This window comes from Zootoca vivipara, chromosome 2 (genome assembly GCF_963506605.1).
Source record: "Zootoca vivipara chromosome 2, rZooViv1.1, whole genome shotgun sequence".
NCBI lineage: Eukaryota > Metazoa > Chordata > Lepidosauria > Squamata > Lacertidae > Zootoca > Zootoca vivipara.
The window spans coordinates 36,759,364-36,773,048 of NC_083277.1; the positions used below are offsets into that span (position 1 = coordinate 36,759,364).

The 13,685-nt window shown below is 41.4% G+C and overlaps 1 protein-coding gene across 1 annotated transcript in view; it reads left to right on the plus strand.

Moving 5' to 3' along the window:
- The window catches only part of IFT122 (intraflagellar transport 122), a 65,214-nt gene extending 52,180 nt beyond the window's left edge, over nt 1-13,034 (plus strand). Inside the window, 8 exon segments of the mRNA XM_060271376.1 lie at nt 302-399; nt 743-843; nt 2,607-2,772; nt 5,167-5,278; nt 5,745-5,873; nt 7,734-7,813; nt 10,022-10,186; nt 11,032-13,034. Coding sequence (XP_060127359.1) covers nt 302-399; nt 743-843; nt 2,607-2,772; nt 5,167-5,278; nt 5,745-5,873; nt 7,734-7,813; nt 10,022-10,186; nt 11,032-11,121 — 941 coding nt within the window. The 3' untranslated portion in view covers nt 11,122-13,034.
- Nucleotides 13,035-13,685: the final 651 nt, after the last annotated feature.

Below are 13,685 nucleotides of genomic sequence, written 5' to 3' on the forward strand. Positions count from 1 at the left end.
TATTCCCTTTAGTTATAGCTTCTGCAGATGGTGTTGCTAGAAATATGCTCCACTATTAGCTATGGCCCCTGGTATGCATTTGTCTTCTTAATTTTCCTGCTTTTAAAGCCCAAAATGACATATAAAGCTCACCAAACTACATAAGCTATACTTTGAGGCACACTTGCTCAGTGGTGCTAATCTCTTAGGGGTGTTAAGGCAATAAGCAGGATGGGTCTGTGATCTTTCTTGAGTAAGTCTCTCACTGCAGGTTGGCAACTGATCAGAGGTTTTATATTGATGCTGCCTTTCCCTCCCTCAGACAACGAGCAGCAGAAGACTGAAATGTTACAGAAGTTTCACCACTTCCAGCACTTGGCAGAACTTTATCATGCCTATCACTTCATCCACAAATGCACTGTAAGATTTTCACATGGAGCTTCACAGTTAGTTCACTCTTTGTCCTTTGAAACCGTTCAAAAGACTGTTAACTGATGCAATGTGTTTCTTAGGCCTCTTGTGTCTTACCCAGCATATCCTCTCATGGAGAGGCTGGTATAAGATTGTCCCCTGTGTCTCTTATCTTTGTGGCCTCTTTCTTTAAAGATGAGATTAGATCTAATCTGTTTGGATTCTTCAAGTGTTGTTGCTTTCTGAATAAAGGAAAGCAGTGTGAGGCAAGATAGCGATCAACTAATGCTTAATTCTGTGCATTTCCTTATTAGCTTAACCTTTTTTCTTTCTCTTTTTTTAAACATTGCAGGAAGAACCCTTCAATTACTACTTGCCTGAAACACTCTTTAATGTGTCTCGGTTTTTACTTCATAGCCTGACCAAGGAAACACCTTTGGGAATTTCTAAAGTGTATCCTTTAAAAGGCAAAATCCAAATTCAAGAGCTGACAGGCCAAGCAGAAGGCTCATTGGTGTTGTCGGTTACTGGCGTGCTGCAAAAATATATGTGATCCTTGCTCTCTCAGAGCTGCATTACACAGAATATCAATACAGTATGTTGCTATTCCATCCTCTGTATGATGTTTGAACCCCCAACCCTCTTTAAACACTTGGAAGCATAAAACACTTCCTGCATAGCTTTGGAAACATCTGTGAACCTGTTGAATCTGTTGCTTAGAAAATTAGCCCTTCACTTGGGCAGATGAAGTTGGATCTGACCCAGGGAAGCTTATGCCACAACAATGTGGTTAGTCTTCACGTTGCCACACGACTCACCATTGTCTTTGCTGCAGCATGGTTACCTTTCTGGGGTTTGTCATTGTGAAGGCTGTAGATATGTTGCACTTGCCATAAGGAGTCTCTCGACTGGCCGTACAGTTTAGTTCAAGGCATGCAAAGTCCAGGCACGTGTTTAGAATGTAACTGAGCCTTTCCTCCCACCTCTCCATGGATGAATGTGTGGGACAACTTGTTTCCTATCACTTCCTTTGGAAAGGGACCATGCCTTAGCGACAGAGCATCTCCTTTACATGCAAAAGGCCCCATGTTCAATCCTTGGCATCTCCAGATAGGTCTAGGAGAGACTCCTTTTTGAAATCTTGGAGAGCCACGACTGACATTGTTGACAGCGCTGAGCTAAATGGATTTGACTGGCTCTTGACAATCCTCATTTAGGCATGGCTCCAAATATGAAACTTCATTTCTATCCAGAATTGCTTTTCTGGTAGCTTGGTCCTGGTCTCCGCAGACCACATTTATGACCAGCTTGAATTCAGGATGGCAGCCCTGTTTAGGGAGGCTTTTAATGTTTAATAGATTATTTTATTTCATTTTTCTGTTGGAAGCCGCCCAGAGTGGCTGGGGCAACCCAGCCAGATGGGCGGGGTATAAATAAATAAATTATTATTATTATTATTATTATTATTATTATTATTATTATTATTATTACATCAAGCTTAAGCTGCATGGTGTGTTTTCCCTGGGATTTTTGAGTTTCTAAGATAAGCAGGCTTCATTACAATAAGAGGATGGCCAAGGTTTTAGGGTGGCTTAGTTTCTTGAAGCTTGCCTCATAACTTGCCCCTTCATTCTTGCTCTTTTCTGTTCAGTGAAGTCCAGTTAACCCAGCTTAAGTAAAAATATTTGAATTGAGGCCTGTTAATTCCTGTCAAATGCATTTAGTTTATCTAGACAGCAGATTTGGCCCCACTGGCTGTCTAATCAGCTTTCAACTGGAAGGAAGCAGCCTTGTTTTTTGTAATGGACTTTGGTATGAAAAACAGACTGTAGTGATGCTTGTCTGCTGGCTTCCTTTTGCATGCAGTAATTTATGTTGCAAGGTAGAGGCATTTTGACCAACAACAAAAAAGGAGGTTCTTTAAGAAAATCTATCTCTGTGTCCCTTCTTCTCTGTGCAAATATCACTAATTTAAAATAAGCACCCTTCATATTGATGGGATTTCTCTTTCAAAACACCATCCCTTTCAGCCATCTAGCAGTTGTTTCGCATTTTGTTTATGTAAACATGCTTATGTAAACAGACTTCTCCAGCGGAGGCCTCTTCCAAGCCCTGGCTTTGGTTGTGCTTAAGCACATTGCTTCTCTGATTGAAACCAATGATGTGGTTTTTTCCTGCTTGCCATATGTATGTTTTGTTCCTTAATTTGATTACAGCAATACATTATTTGCCCTGGCAAAGCAGAGCAAAGCTCTGGGGGCTTATAAATTGGCTCGTCATGCCTATGACAAGTTGCAGGGGCTGCAGATCCCAGCTAGATTTCAGAAATCAATTGAGTTGGGAAGCCTGACAATCCGGTCCAAGCCTTTTCATGACAGTGAAGTAAGTTCCCATTTTGTATTTTCCCCATTTCCCCCCCATATTTGACATGACACAAGAGACCACACTGGCACGTGTACATCATCTGAGAGGCGTTGTGAGTAAATGCACTGCTTCTGCAGAAAAAATATGATGTTATATGTCGTCTCCTTATTAAAATGAAGATAGGTGCTTTGCTTGTTCAAATGTACCGTATGTCATTCAAGAAACTGCCTCACCCACTTAATCTCCACATGCTACGGTATCCTGGCTGTTACTGTTGCGCTGCTTATTCCCACCACTCTGTGGCATGCTTCACCTTATTTATTTTACTTACAACATTATTTATAATCTTGCCGGCCCTTCACCATAAGTTCCCTGGGTGGATAGCAATGATACAGTATACAAATATAAAAACAGATAGAAGTGGTTCAAGAATAAAACACCTAAGCGTTCCAAATGGAACAGAACAGTGTCCATCTAACAGTGCAATCATGTCTAGTCAGAAGTAAGTTCATTGAGCTTAGTAGGGCTTACTCCAAGGTTGCAGTCTTAAGGGGCTCTGTTTTCATGTATTCCTATAAGCCTTTAGTTTCTTTCTTCTCTCTGGGACTGTTCACAGTTGGTCTCTTATGTTTGGGCCTACCCCATTCGTCAGGTTCCCCCCTTTTCCAGCACTTGGGACTCGTTACTCTTTGTAAATCATGTTTTTAAAAGCTTGCCTTCCTCTTTTTACTCATTGTCTGAGTCTCGCCAATGTTCTATAAAATTCTATCTAAAGGGGCGTGCAAATCAAAATAAATTGTATGGTGCAAATGCTTAACCTTAAATGAACAGGAAAAAATGCACTCCATCTGGCCACCTGAAATAATATAAACACAATAAGGCCCTGGAGATCCATATAGCTGCCTGAAGTAATTGTGCAATTTAAAAGGACATGAAGTGAATGAATCAAAGGTCCCATGTTTCATCAAGACTCTGAGCCAAAAAACCTGTTTCAGTAACCTTTGTTCACATCTTTCTGGCAATGAGTTGTGTGTTGCATAGGACTCATCTAACGCTGCAACGTTTGAAAATGGAATATCTAATGACTCAAGCAGTCATACACTGGAAGAATATTTATGAAAGTTTAAAGGCCCCAATTTCACTATTTTATGTTTGGTTCTGTTCTCCCCCCCCTTTTTTTTGTGTAAAGAAACTTAAGAAAATGAGAATTCTCATGTGGATCTGATCATCTAGTGGTTCATACAGCATCGTTTTTTGGCTGCCAACATTGGATAGCCAGACTGCTTCAGGGAAGTTCACACACAGTCATATGTATACAATATTTTACAGATGAATGTGGCTAGTAGCCATTAATAGATATATCTCCTCCTTGTATTCATGCCGTGGTAGCAAATGTGCTGCCATCCAGATGTTGTTGGACGCCAGCTTCAGTCAACCTCAGCCAGCCTGGTCAGTGGTCAGGGATGATGGGAGTTGTAGTCCAGCAACACCTGGAAGGCACCACTATGGCTACCCCTAGATTGCTTTCTAAATCCTGACACATTGTGAGGCATTCAGTTCCATTACTCACTGATATTTTGTCGTTTAAAAAAGGGTGTGTGTGTGCGTGTCTGCCCTTCTTTTTCTGCTTTTGGAGAGAAGGTGAATAATTTCACTTCTGTGCTTTATATCAGACATGAGATTTTACACTTTGTTGTAACTCACTTAGAAGTTTTCCTGCCAAAGGTGTCTGTCTCTCAACTAGACTGAAACTCAGCTAAGCTTGGCCTGAACAGCCTGGGCCCTCTGTATTAAAGATGAACTCCTCTACTTTATTATGTCTTGATTGCTGCTATCTACTAAGGATGGTTCTTAACGGTCTCTTCAGCACATCAAACAAGAAGCATGATGGCACATGCTTATAGCCTTGTTAGTATTTGCTGTCTGCTCTGGAAATTTTTCTCTTCTGAAAGTTCACCAGAGTCTGAGCATGTTTTCCAGAATCCATGGGATATATTTTTAATTTAAGATGTCATTTTAGGATTAAGGATACATGTTTCCATTCTGAACCTTTCAATATACGTACTCATTTTGGCTTGATGTGAAAATAAATATATACTATAACTGTAGTGATAACTGGTCAGATTCAGTAGCTGGAATCTAGAATCCTGCAGGTGCATCTAAGTTCTTCGTCACCAGCATCAGGCTTGGGGGATTTACCCTCTTCAACCCAGTTCCTTGTTTTCGAGGCTGCATTGGAAGGCCCCCTGATTTTTCTGAAGCAGATCTTTTGAGTGGGTGGGGGCATAAGGAGGTGCTAGGGAAGGGTTTATTAGGAGTTCTCAGACTGGCTCCCCACTGTTCTCACGATTCTGCCCAACATGTTCAGCTGGGCTCTTTTGCTTGCAGTAACCTCTGTGTGCTTCTTTGCAGGAGCTTGTGCCTCTGTGTTACAGGTGCTCCACCCACAACCCATTGCTGAACAACCTGGGGAACGTCTGTATTAACTGTAGGCAACCCTTTGTCTTCGCTGCTTCTTCTTATGGTGCGTTGAAATGTTACCGCTCTCCTGATAAAAATGTCTGATATCTGTGGAGTCTTAATTTGTTGTGATTCTGCATTCTTACAGGAGTATTTGGCAGTGCAGTGCCTGTTTCTAGTGTGTGTGTGTGTGTGTGTGTTTCCTCAGGTGGGTTTCCAATTATATGAATCTCTTTACCAGGCATCCCCAAACTTCGGGCCTCCAGATGTTTTGGACTACCAATTCCCATCTTCCCCGACCACTGGTCCTGTTAGCTAGGGATCATGGGAGTTGTAGGCCAAAACATCTGGAGGGCCACAGTTTGGGGATGCCTGCTCTTTATTAACAGATTTTGTGTGTGTGTGTGTGTGTGTGTGTGTGTGTGTGTGTGTGTGTGTGTGTGTGTGTAACAACAATGTCTTATCTCTTGAATGGAAGCAGCAGGCATTGTGGATTTTCTAAGTCTCGTTTTCACCTCTGTCCTTTTCAGATGTCTTACACCTGGTTGAGTTCTATTTAGAGGAGGGGATCACTGATGAAGAAGCTGTTGCTTTGATAGATCTAGAAGTGCCGAGACTCAACAAAAGAGACAATAAATGGCAAGAGCAGATGAGTGATGGTATCCTTTCACTCTTGGAAATATCGCTTCCCTTTTTCACACGTAACGCTAAGCCAAACCATGTCTTAGCATAAGAGAGCATAGTGGGCTTCCAGAGAAGAGATTGTGGCCACTTTGGTCTTCCTTGATCATTTAGCCTTTGTGCTTTTCTGAGCTAAACCATGGTTTGGCTTAGTATGCTTTCTGAACCTCAAGTCATAGATTAACTCTCTTCAGACAAACCACAAGCTGTAACCAAGGGTTGTCCTTTGGTTTACAGCTTGCGATTTGTGGAGAGAGCGCGAAATGCGAGTCCAAGTTCAGATGACACACTAAGCCAAACCAAAGCTTAGCTCCCTACAGCAGCAAAACAACCAAAGTAGCTTGGAGCCTGTATACCATTTGTGCTATACCAGGTTTTGTTTGGAACAACTAAATAGTAACACTGTAATTTTTATTTTTATTTTTTTTAAATCCACATAGTTTATTAGGGTTTACACATTACTGTACAGTGGAACCTCGGTTTATGAACACCTCGGTTTATGAATTTTCGGTTTATGAACGCCGCAGACCCATCTGGAACGGATTAATTCATTTTCCATTACTTTCAATGGGAAAGTTTGCTTCAGTTTATGAACGCTTCAGTTTATGAACAGACTTCCGGAACCAATTACACCCATGCTTCAGTTTATGAACGCTTCAGTTTAAGTACTCCGCGGACCCGTCTGGAACGGATTAATCCACTTTCCATTACTTTCAATGGGAAAGTTTGCTTCAGTTTATGAACGCTTACTCCGTGGACCGTCTGGAACGGATTAATTCACTTTCCATTACTTTCAATGGGAAAGTTCGCTTCAGTTTATGAACGCTTCAGTTTATGAACAGACTTCCGGAACCAATTGTGTTCATAAACCGAGGTACCACTGTATTACAATAGAACAGTACAAATCCTTAGTCTCCCTCCCCGCTCCCCACTTCCTTCCCTCTCCCCAACCTCATGCACTTCTTTAAAAAGATATTTTTAGCTACAGTGCTTTCACCTCTGATACTCGGTTATTTAGCATGCTACACAGTGTTCAGGTTTACATGCACAGATAAAGGTTAAGGTAAATGAGTATCAGTGCTCTGCTGCAGTCCTAGATTAACATCTGTTACATTGGAGAAGTTTCCATGCCTGCACTGGGCTGAGCCTATCCAGCCCCCGCAACAGGGAAAAAAACCCCACTGTGCAAATTTAATATATTTTAAATCCTTTTTGTTTGAACAATCACATCAAACTGTTAGGACTTAAAATAATTGTTTCCCTAACAGACTTTAAAGAAACTACTTTTTTATTTTTCAAGCCTCCAGCCTCCAGCCAAGCAAGACAAGACCGGGCTTTCTTTGAACTCCACCATTATTGATAGCATTGCCAGAACTTGCCATTTTAACGGGCCATTCACTTTGGGAGTCTCATTCTACTGGCTGCCGTATAAAGGCATGAAGCCAGAGAGATTGAGATCCATGTTGAGGCAGGATGCTGTGTGTAGCAGTATACAGAAGAAAACTGGGAATGGGAAATAATTAGAATAACACTTTGAATGCATGTTGGGAGAAAGGTTGAGAGTTAGCCTATTAAGCATCCTTGTTCAAAGGACTAACTATGGAATAACTTGTGCGTGTTTGTTTTCCATAATCTGCTGCTCTCGAACACAGTGAGGCAAGCCTTCTGCATCCTGATCAAGACTTATATGCAGTTTTGATCATAAGCCAGGGTTTCTATCATAATGTATGAGTTTTTCACCATTGGACATGCGGAGAATAGAAATCCGAACACCCCACAGGTGCTCTCCCTTTGCACTCCCGACTTCTGTGTAATTCTTCCCTAACAAATGTTCCTAGATGTGCAGACAATGAGACTTCTTTACAAAGCAGATGAGATCGAAGAGGATGACCCATTTACAGCAAAACTGAGCTTTGAGGTTAGAAAATGTCTTTCCCCCAAATCTCTTCACCTTTGTTTTTTGTTTTGCTTTGTGCTGCAAAGAGCACCTAGTATGGATTTCCTACCAGCAAATGTTCTCTTCGTGTCACATCTTCATTCCATCTGTAAATATTTTGTAATTTCCCATAAACTTTCTCTACCTTACTCCACCAGATACAGCTTTCCCTTGACTAGGAGTCTTGGTAGACCACAAACTTGACATGAGTCAACAGTATGATGCAGCAGCTAAAAAAGCCAATGCAATTCTGGGCTGCATCAATAGGAGTATAGCATCTAGATCAAGGGAAGTAATAGTACCACTGTATTCTGCTCTGGTCAGACCTTACCTGGAGTACTGTGTCCAGTTCTGGGCACCACAGTTCAAGAAGGATACTGACAAGCTGGAACGTGTCCAGAGGAGGGCAACCAAAATGGTCAAAGGCCTGGAAACGATGCCTTATGAGGAACGGCTTAGGGAGCTGGGTATGTTTAGCCTGGAGAAGAGAAGGTTAAGGGATGATATGATAGCCATGTTCAAATATATAAAAGGATGTCATAGAGAGGAGGGAGAAAGGGTGTTTTCTGCTGCTCCAGAGAAGCGGACACAGAGCAATGGATTCAAGCTACAAGAAAGAAGATTCCACCTAAACATTAGGAAGAAATTCCTGACAGTAAGAGCTGTTTGACAGTGGAACTTGCTGCCAAGGAGTGTGGTGGTGTCTCCTTTGGAGGTCTTTAAGCGGAGTCTTGACAGCCATCTGTCAGGAATGCTTTGATGGTGTTTCCTGCTTGGCAGGGGGTTGGACTGGATGACCCTTGTGGTCTCTTCCAACTCTATGATTCTATGATTCTGTTTCTTAATCCCTCAACTGGTGGAGTGTAAGACCCAGCTGAGAATTGCTTATTTGAGTCAAATGGCCAAAATTGCAAGAAAACTCATTAAAATTCATTGAAGGAGCCATCCTGAGCCGCCAAGAAGGGTGGCTGGGAGGCCACTGGATATGGCAATCCTTCCTCTCCATTGTCTCACAGGGAGGTTCACTGCTAGAGGTTTCCCTGGTGGGCTGCTGGCAAGGTCCACTGCTGTAGCTGAGTGAGGTAAGGGCAAAAAGGGAGCACTCCAGAGGCATGCCAGGAGCAGATCAGAGATCCAAAACCCACTTACTCTCTGACCATGCACCTGGAATGGGAGGAAAACCTACAGTATGTCAGGCCAAGAGTTGGCACAGTTATTTCAGGTTTTATTTTATTTAAGAACCCAGCAAAGAAGAAGAAGAAAGTGCACACATGTGCACAAGCCCAGCAGAGCTGAGGAACTGCCATTTCTTCTGCCTTGAATTCTCCTCCCTCCTACCCAGGAAGCCTCAATAGGATTGCCATGTTCAAGGAGATATATCCACTATGCCTCTGCAGATTTCATTCCTGGTTGTTGTTGTTTTTAAACCAAACAAACCCCAATCACATAAGATTATTGATTTATTTTAGAAATATCTACCCCAATTATTTTTTTCTTTAAAATTTGGAGAGGTGAACTTCAGTGAAAGGCTGTAGAGGCGGCTGGACACCCTGCAGGCAAACGTTCGTTACTGTTTGTTAGAGAAACGGGCGGCTTACAAGATGAAAAAATACATAATTACAGACCTAACAAAAGTAGTCATAAACAATAAATATAATATACAAAGAGTACACAACCAAATTGAACAATTTCCACATAAATCATAATTAGATATAAAATAAAGATACAAAAATATTAAATAACTTCGGCAGTAAGAGCTGTTTGACAGTGGAACTGACTCCCTCAGGAGGGTTGTGGACTCCTGCATTGGAGGATTTTAAAGCAGAGGTTGAATGGCCATCTGTCATGTATGATCTACTTGAGATTCTTGCATTGCAGGGGGTTGGACTAGATGATCCTGAATTCCCTTCCAACTCTACAATTCTATAATTCTGTGATTCAGTGCTTCCCAGCACTGCGTTGCAAGAGGACACGTGCAAGCTCTCCAGGACTAGGAATATTTCCAGGACTAAATACAGAACTGAAAAGAAACTGATAACTCAGTGCTATTGCTGTTTTAATATATGCAGATTATTTCCCCCCAAAAGAACCTCATACTTCCTGGGGGGAGGGGGGGGAAAGCATTGCCTTTCCAGTGATCTACCAAGTTCAAACATGTTTTTCCTTTTCTCAATCACTTGTTTCCTGCAGCAAGGGGGGTCGGAATTTGTCCCTGTGGTCGTGAACCGCGCAGTTCTCGGGTCAATGAGCAGGAGAGATGTGTTGGTTAAACGCTGGCCCAAGCCGTTACAGTGGCAGTACTTCCGGTCCCTGCTACCAGATAATCCCATTACCATGTGTCCTTTCTGCTTTCAGGTAAGGGCAATATTTTACTTCAGGAGAGTCTGATAAATATGCAGTTGTTCCACCAAATAAAATAGTACAGGATTTTTTTTTAAAAAAAGCCCTCCCTCATACACTGCTGCTTAATTGTAAATATACCTGTGGCACTAATTAATTTTAATGTTTAAAAATTAAGTTAAAAGCCTTAAAATTAAATTTACTACATAAGTGGCAAGGCAAAGCATCACTTTGTGGCTGCTGTGAAGCCTTTGGGAGACCTAAATGAAGCAGCCAAGTTGTACCAAAGTGGATCATAAATTGCACTTCTGTTTGGGGGTTGCCTCCTCTTTTTCTGACTGTATTCAGGGCTCCTCCAGATGACCTGTTTATTGAGCATTTGCCTTGATTTGCTTGCACAAAACTTAAGCACACATTATACAGCCTCCACTCTTTATTGTGTGTTCTTTCTGGTTTATCTGCAAATCAGGTTATACAACAATGAGGTTATATGACAGCGGATGTTAATCCTGATTTGGGTGCCCAGAAGATACACGTCTAACCAGTCAATCGTTTTTGCTAGTTTTTGATGTCAGACTTGCCTCCCTTTATTGTCTTTCATAGAGACTGACATGCCTGCTCAATGGAAACATTAGACGTGCATTGTTGACATATGTTATGTGGGAGAATGTGCAGGTGAATGAGCTCCTGGGGATATGGCTGATGTTACCAGAGTCATAAGAGTGTTGTAGTTTACGTGCATGTTAATGCAAATGGAGAAGGCACCAAAAATGCTCTTAGAGCAGTCCCGTCCACTCAGTTTCTTCCTACACTGTGGCTTAAATTGAGTCACACCTGACATCTGCAACCTTCATTTACAGATGTTTCATTCAGAAGATTACGAACTCCTGGTGCTGCAACATAACTGTTGCCCATATTGTCGGAGGAAGACAGATGACTCCAGCCAGTGAGGGAAAGCAGACGCTCATGCATCCTGCTGCTTGGTTTCTGTAAAGTGTTCCTGAGGTCCATTAGGCTTTCTTAACAGCTTGTTTGATGGCAGAGTATAAAAAAGAAAATTATATATGATATTCCTGCTTTCTTACTCTTTGTATATGAAACTGGCACATGCCAAGTTTTGTTTTAGCCCCAAGAGAAATGTATACATATATATTTATTTTTAACAAGTGTAACTGCAGAATTTGTATGACTGGTGGGTGATTTGTACGGCTACAGAGTTAAACAGAAGAGAGGATCTATGGAGCTATATTTTTTCTATTAAGCAGCCCCCCTTGCGTAATGCTAGAATGTATTCTTGACATTTTCACAACAGCCTGTCAATTTGTCACTGCTAACCTTTTAGGGTGAGATTCTGCCTGAAGAAAATATGCTAGTTTTGCACCTGCTAGCACTAGTTCTGGATTGGCTCCTTAGCATTTGGGTTTTATGACGATTTTCAATAAAACATCTCTTTTTAAAAGAAACCTGTGTCCTTTCCCCCCGTATTTGTTCTCTGTCTCTCTCTGAACTGCTATTATGAAAAATGGGCTTCCACAATTTTGACAAAATAACTGTACTTACACAAAGGACATTTCTTTTTCAAGGTCTTATTTACTGCCAAATGCTTCCTGTTATTTAGAAAAGAATTATTGTAGTGGGAGTTCCATAGAATTCAAGTGACAAAAGCTGTCATTTATTTTGAGGTATCAGAATCATTAGGGTCCTTCAGCGTGACCCAAAGACCTGACATTTGCCACATCTGTAGGCACCCTAATTATGAAAACATTAAGCAAACGACATCTTGAGATGTGGGGGATGAAATAGAAGCCAAAAGGATTTAAGTACTTTGACATCATTTACAGAGCTGAACTTTGGTGTGTGTGTGTGTGTGTGTGTGTGTGTGTGTGTGTGTGTGTGTAGTTTGAAGACACTCTGATGATTAGAAGCAAACAATAATGTGACATTTGTAAATATGACTCAGACGGAAGAATGAGTTGTGTCCCCAAATAGTTAAGCTGCTTCCATTAGCTGAAACACTGAACTTCAATACAGACATTGTCGAAGACACACTGATGGTTATAAAGCAAAGATGGGAAGCCTGCGGTGCTCTAGACGTTGTTGGACTCCAACTTCCATCAGCCTCAGCCAGCATGCTAGGGGATGATGGTCCAGCAGCTAAGGTAACTGTAGCAAGATTGAATAAATTTCAAGTGTCAATCAACAATACATGTTTTTTAACAGGTGCTGCATATTCCAGCTGTGAGCATCGGCAGTAGCCAAAGCTACAGCCATGTGGGCTGGTCAGCAAATTGGGAATTGTACTGGTCAGTTCTTCAGACCAGAGACTAGGCCAGAGCTCTTCCAAAAAAATGAGGTTTTATTGATAAAGTAAAATAAAAGGCAAATTACTAAAGGTTGTTCAGGAGGGGAAGGGGAAAGATGAGAGTAATGAGGCAACAAGCCAAAGGCAGGTGAACAGAGATGCTTCAACATTTGGAAGGGAAGGAGCAGGGAACACTGGAAACTAACGCAAAAAAAAGAGCATCTGAATGAGACAAACGTAATACTGAGATCTTGTTTGATTTGATATTTATTAAATTTCTATTCCACCCCCTCATCCCGAAGGAAACTAGGGCAGCAAATATCAAAATGTTAAAACAGTATCAAACACATCCTTCCATTATGATCTGTCAGGAGTATGCCAGAGGGAGGCAAGGATCACAGGATGATAGGCAGACCTGGTCTGCCCAAGTCAGGAGATCCAAGAGTCAGTCGGACTGTGTGCCTGCTGGCAAGACTGCTCTCTTGAAATCTCACACAGTTCAGGGGTCCAAGACCAGCGATAGCCTTTGAAAAATCAGTAAGGCAAGACATTGCAAAGTTTAGACAGTGCTGTCATAAATATACATGGAGCCTTGACATGTTTTGGCGCCAGACTTGCCATATAACATCAAAGGTGTCTTTTGGATCTTCATAACTGCTCGGACTGTCAGAAGTTCTGATAATATATAAATATGTCATGCTTAATCTAAAAAGAGCTTTTTAAAATCTGTAGTGGTAGCTCATAGATGTTAAAATATTAACTTTGGCACCACTCATCATCATTATTCATATATGGACCAAACGAGCAATCTAATAAAAGCATCCTTAGTCAGTCTGATTTGCTTTATTTCCCCTTTCCCACTTTGTGGATGTGGGTGGTGCACTTAAAAGAAAATACTTGCCTTTCAAACCATATAGCCAAACAAATATCTACTGCTCTCATTACAAAAAAAAGCTCTTAGAAGTGAAAAGCTAAAGAAAATTAATAGGCCCTCATCTGTCTGGTCTTTGGCCGCAATAAAGATTGATGATTGATTGATTGATTGATTGATTGACTAGGCCTTCATACAGAAGCTACAGTTATTCTGCATAGTAGTGACAATATTGCAGACATAGTGCAGTGAGTTAAGGAAAGTTGTAATGATGTGATAATAAACCATATTCTGTGTAAATAAGCCATTGTGCATTTACAATTTAGATTCTATTGGTTTTG